Source organism: Amblyraja radiata, chromosome 24 (assembly GCF_010909765.2).
Source record: "Amblyraja radiata isolate CabotCenter1 chromosome 24, sAmbRad1.1.pri, whole genome shotgun sequence".
Classification (NCBI taxonomy): domain Eukaryota; kingdom Metazoa; phylum Chordata; class Chondrichthyes; order Rajiformes; family Rajidae; genus Amblyraja; species Amblyraja radiata.
In genome coordinates this window covers 14,498,413-14,504,412 of record NC_045979.1, presented here as the reverse complement: position 1 = coordinate 14,504,412, position 6,000 = coordinate 14,498,413, and the positions used below count along the sequence as shown (strand labels likewise).

Sequence of the window (6,000 nt, the reverse complement as noted above, 5' to 3'; positions counted from 1 at the left end):
TTGGCGTTCCCACATTGTCTACGAGCCGGCTGAAGAAGGATCTTGGGCCTAAACATCACCTATCAATGTTCTTCAGAGATGCTGTTGGAACTGCTGAATAACGGCAACGTTTTGTGTATTAACCAGCATCTGTAGTTCTTTGTTTTTAGCATGGATTTACAGCACGTCTGCTCAATACCATGGATCAATGTTAGCTGGAATACCCAAATCCTGGCAGTTTCAAAAAGTAACCACCACCCAGAGTCAGGAAAGATCTCAAACCAAATTAGGAAAAACTGCTTAAAATTTTCAGCTGCCCAGAATTTTCCTTCCCTCCCACATCCCCATCCCATCACCCCCCCCCCCCCCCTAATAAAAAGCAACTTCAAGGTCAAGGTTAGGCTGCGGGAAAAGCCAGCTGGCCTTTATAGCTCAGGACTATAAAAGACCTCTGCTTTCAAGCAACAGAAAAACATTAGTTTAGAAAATGATTCAAAGCCTCACAGATAATAATCAAATTAGGAAAAACAAGTTGAATTGAGGCAAACCATGATATATCGTCCACTTATATTAGAGAGCAATTTAATACAAACCAACATTTGAGAAACTCCATGTGTTGTTGGCCTCCAAGAAGTACATTTATTTGGGGAAAGATTTACATCAATTTACTGACAGAATGAACCACAAAAATTTGACTCCATGCATCATTATCTGTTTTGTTTAAAACCTAGTGAGTACTCAGAAAGCAAGAGCATAGTAATGAACATGTTCATATGTTAGTTATGCTTTTAGTACAAGCTTGAGTCATTGAGTATCTGGAAACAAAGAGCACCTGGTTATTTATTTCAATCACAGATTTTAAAGTGGCCACAAAGTAAAGTTCACCGCAGCAGACTAAATGTGAATAAACCTCAGTGCTCAGTCACCCATTTTATCATGTGATACTTTGATATTACTTAAGAGATCACAGACTCAACCTCTGCATTGGCTACAGCTATTAAATTAGATTAGCATGATCACATCCAAATCAAATTAAACCTCGCTGTGTAGGCAAGAAAAGCTCCAAGAGGATCTGGACAGTTTATCTACACAGCAGCTTTTTAAATCTCTACAATTACATGCAGTACAAGAGAAAACATATTTTACTCTATAAAAGTAATTTTGTGAAAGAGTGCTAAATAAAACGTATAAATATTGAAGTGCAGAGGACTGTAGACTTTGGCTGCCAAATATATAATGCACTAAAATTAGATTTTAGACTTGACCAGTCATCATTCATTCTGGTTTTCATGTTAGTATATTTAATTGTAAAGCTGTTCAGTTGGGGGAAGAAATTTCACTTTAATAACATGGTACATGCAAGGTGTGCCAAGCAATGCTAGAAGACATCCTATTGTTTATATACACAGTGTTATAATTTGAACTACCACAGCTATTACTACAAGAACCAGCAAATACATTGTAGTTAAGGTCTCCACACGTGTGCATGGCTTCCATTGGATTCAACATACAACGCTCTTCACTGTGTGTTCATGAGTGCACCAGCTCCTTGGCCAAAGCCGAATCCTTTAGGTCCAAAGTTCTTACCGTAACAAGCTATAGAAAAAAAATTCTGATTTGAAAAACAGAATTTCAAACGAGCAGACTTTTATTTGAAAACAATGTTTACACCAGTAAAAAGACATAAAAAAGTTGGTCGGGTTTTTCTTGTACCAGGTGGCACAGTGGTAGAGTTGCTGTCCTACAATGCCAGAGACCCAGGTTCGATCCCACTATGGGTGCTGTCTGTACAAAGTTTGTACGCTCTCTCCATGGGTTTTCTCTGGGTGCTCAGATTTCCTCCCACACTCCAAAGACATGCAGGTTTGTGGGTTAATTGGCTTTGGTAAAATTGTAAATTGTCCCTAGTGCGTAGGATAGTGTTGTGTACAGGATCACTGGTTGGCACAGATTTGGTGTGTTAATATTGGCTAAATAACAGACACCATAAAATGGACGATCCCTGCACTTGTCAGAATTGCTTAACCCTTGTCAGCTGAACTTTACAGGCTCTGATTGGCGTTAGCCAGTCTAAGCACTGACTGATATACAGGATGGTAAGGGGTCCAGGTGTTCTCCAAGTTGCTCTTAAATTGATAACATGTATAGTGGTTTTGCAAACTAACCTTAAATGCATCATTTCTATTGGGTTGCTGCAAAAGCATTGTAAAACAGTATACATAATGTTGCAAGACGGGCATCCTGTTAATTGATGATTGGTCGAACTGTTGAGCTTTGGAGAAATTGTTTGAATCTCAGGGCACACGTTTCAAATGTATGAGCTGTTGTATCATTGGGTTAGGGAAATGTCTGTTATGTATGGGGTTAATCGATATTAGTAATTGGGTTATTAGGAGACCACCCCCATGTGGTTCAGCCCCTCGAGGTCCCGGGACATGTAAAAGTTCGCTACCACGAGGTCCAGCGTCGATCTTCTGGGAGAGCGCTTGGGACTGCGTGATCTTCTGGAGTGTTTCTGTCTGAGCGAGGCTTAGAGGGCTTGAACAGGCAGATACGAGGATCGAACCGTGACACGCTTTTGTTAAAATAAAATTTAGTTGTTTCAAGTGCTTGATTCAGTGTTTTTACTGAAACTAGGCTGCGGGGAGCTTAGAAACGAGCAATTTTCAGGTGGGCTAAAAATCAGTCTTTTTACTGATAAAGTCAGTATTTTATTATTGTCATGTGTAGAGTGAAAAGCTTTGTTTAGCACACTGTCCAATTAAAATCAGAATACTATACATAAATATAATTTGGCCAAGCTAAATTACAATAGGTTAAGGTACTTCCTCCACCTATGGAACCTTACCTGTTCATCACGATCGCTGTTCTGCCAAACTAAACTGTCTGGGGGATGCAGTCTGGAGGCAAAAACCCACTAAAACGCCGTGCTTTGTTCTTTCTTCCCCCCCCCCCCCAAATCAGCTTGGGAAGTTACGTTGATAGTTTTATTTTGGTAGTCAGAAACACCTTGTTTTAGTCAGAGGGTGGTGAATCTATGGAATTCTGCCACAGAGGGCTGTAGAGGCAATGTCAATATCTATAAGGCGGAGATAGACAAATTCTAGATTTGTATAGGTGTAAGGGGTTTTGGGGAGAAGGTAGGAGACTGGAGTTGAGAGAGAGAATGATCGATCAGCCATGATTGAAAGGCAGAGCTGATTTGATGGGCCGAATGGCCTAATTCTGCTCATGAACTTGGTAGTAATGTCTTTCAAAGTGCAGTCATAGTTACATGACAATAACTTGCACTGCTGGATTTGCAGTCAATGCTGGGATACAGATTATATTAAAGTGGACTTACTGCCGAGGTACATCTTTCTTAAGAGGCTGAGTAGCACTGGCACAGCCAGCGTCTCTGCCATTTGTTTATCTCCTTTCTATTGAGAACATGGTGTGCCGCCTTCTTGACTAATACAGCCCTTCTGGGAATTACTGTTTGACAACGAGTATTGTGGATTAATTGTACATTAAAGAAATGTACCTCAGCAGTAAATCCACTTTAAATTAATCTGAATATGAAGGAGTGATATTTCAGTTTACTGAATCTACGAAATCGTGCAGAGCATTCACATATTTCACACGGAGACCGAATGAGTGGGCAAAAATATGCAAAACGTGGCAGTTAAATGCAGGCTCAAAAGAGCCAAACGGTTTACGCTCATGGTTTTGAAATGTTCAATGTTAAGTCAAGGATTGAAAACAAATCAAAAACACAAACCTTTGCAATAGATTTCCCCATCCTTATCAGCCAATGTTGTGGACTCCAGGCTTTTACCACATTTAGCACAGCGGAAACAAGCCTTGTGCCAGGCCTAAAACAGGGACAGACAAGCGAGTGATAGTTTAATGTTTAAAAATTAAAACATCTAGATACAAGGTCTTTGCCGCTTCTTACAGAAGACTTCATGAGAAACTTAAGTGTCCAGTATGGGCGGCACAGTGGTAGAGTTGCTGCCTTACAGCGCTTGCAGCACCAGAGACCCAGGTTCCATCCCGACTATTTACAGAGTTTGTACGAGCTCCCAGTCTTTACAGAGTTTGTACCTGCTCCCTGTCTTTACAGAGTTTGTACGTGCTCCCTGTCACCAGCTTGGTATAACTAAAGTGTGTGTCGGATAGTGTTAATGTGCAGGGATTGCTGGTTGGCACAGACTCGGTGGGCCGAAGGGCCCATTCCTCTAAACTAAACAAAATAGCACCATTGAAATATTGGCAATTATGAATCAGTGCACACTTTCCATCAACAATGGATAAGCCATACGTGAAGGAAAAGAAAACTAGGTGTTATCACACTTGGTGTCTCATGAACCTTACTGTACAGATTGGATTAAGATGTTTCAGGGCAAAATGTTATTGGACTCCTTAAATGGGAGCAAACTTCAAGATTAGGTTCAACTGGTAGTGAAGTTTGTGATAACTTCCCCACACAGAACGGAGATAAAATTCCATCAGAACCGAATGCTAACTTTGGCCACAAAACTACTCTAGGTGGGTGCTTTTGGTGCCTACTTGAAAATAGATCAATGAGTTTCTCCCAGTCATATTGCTCTTATTATGTGGACGTTACTTCAAGCAAATAACCAAAATTCTAAACTCTTATTATTTGTATCTTTTGAAGAAGTTCTGTTAATGGTATAGACTATATTAAATATCAGTCATGAAGCATGGAACAGGACCTTCAACTCAACTCACTCATGCTGACCAAGGTGCCCATCTGAGCTGGTCCCCTTTGTTTCATATTGCTCTGAATCTTTGGATCCGTTCAAATATCATACGATAGCCTCTTTGAATATACTCAGCTTGGACTATCTTAACTGTGAACCAGCATCTGCCGTTCATTCCTACACATTGAAAATATTGAACTACTGTGCAGAAAAGATAGCAAGAATTTCAATTACCTTGCCAGCTCCAATAATTTTCTCAGCAGCATAAACGGATTTTTCACACCTGGGGCACTTTTCCGAACTGCCAAATTTCTGAGCAAACTTGGATTCATTGACATTGGTTGTTGGGCAATGAGGTGGAGGTCTGTAAATGCAAAGAATGAAAACAGGAAAATATTGCAGTCTATATTCATATTGGAAGCAGTCTAAGAGTCCTCAGAGAGGCATCAAAATCCCATTCCAATATTCAAAGATATTAAGTATTCTAGCCCTCCATGTGCTATTTAATGAATTAACCCAGACACAAGGGTGGCACAGTGATGCAGCTGATAGAGCTACTGCCTCACAGTGCCAGAGACCTGGATTTGATCCTGATCTCAGCTGTGTGGAATTTTCAAGTTCTCCTGTCAGTGTAAGTTTCCCCATGGTGCACAGAAAGGAACTGCAGATGCTAGCATATACTAAAGATAGATACAAGGTGCTGGAGTACTGACCAAAGTGGTCAGGCAGCGTAGTCTGAAGAAAGGTCCCAATCCGAAACATCACCCACTCTTTTTCTCCAGAGATGCAGTCTGACCCTTGGGTGCTCTGGTTTCATCCCACACCCTAATGATATGTGGGTTTGTAGGTTAGTTAGTCTCTACATTGCCCCAAAATATGTAGGGAGTGGGTGAGAAAATGGGATAACAAGAAACCAGTACATCTGTGACCCATTTCCATGCTGGATCTCCAAACTGGTTTTAATGTGTCCCAATAGTAGCCATTTACAAGGGGGGGGGGGGCAGCACAATTCAATGTCTAACCTGATGATGAAGGGTTGAAAGATCACCCCCTGTCAAACCAAAGAAAGAATACCCTTCACAGCATCGCTACTTGAATAGAGATGTAATGTTAACTCGTCAATACCCATGAAAACTTACCACTTCTCTATGAGAAGCACTCTTTCACCATAACTCTAAGGGGGTTCACTTTCATGTGGCAGTACTCAGAAAGGTGCTGGAGCTCAAATGGCCATTTCACCCCTTGTTCTGCTGCCAAATCCAGCCAGGAGTCTAGTGATGGAGGACAGAACATCCAAAAGCAATCAGAGCAGCTC

The 6,000-nt window shown here is 41.0% G+C and overlaps 1 protein-coding gene across 1 annotated transcript in view; it reads right to left on the bottom strand.

The window, feature by feature from the left end:
* Positions 1 to 550: 550 nt before the first annotated feature.
* The window catches only part of csrp1 (cysteine and glycine rich protein 1), a 32,054-nt gene continuing 26,604 nt past the window's right edge, over positions 551 to 6,000 (bottom strand). Inside the window, exons 4-6 of the mRNA XM_033042463.1 lie at positions 4,920 to 5,049; positions 3,740 to 3,833; positions 551 to 1,575 (exon numbers count right to left, since the gene is read on the bottom strand). Of these exons, the coding sequence (XP_032898354.1) occupies positions 1,499 to 1,575; positions 3,740 to 3,833; positions 4,920 to 5,049 (301 nt within the window). The 3' untranslated portion in view covers positions 551 to 1,498. The remainder of the gene's footprint in view (positions 1,576 to 3,739; positions 3,834 to 4,919; positions 5,050 to 6,000) is intronic.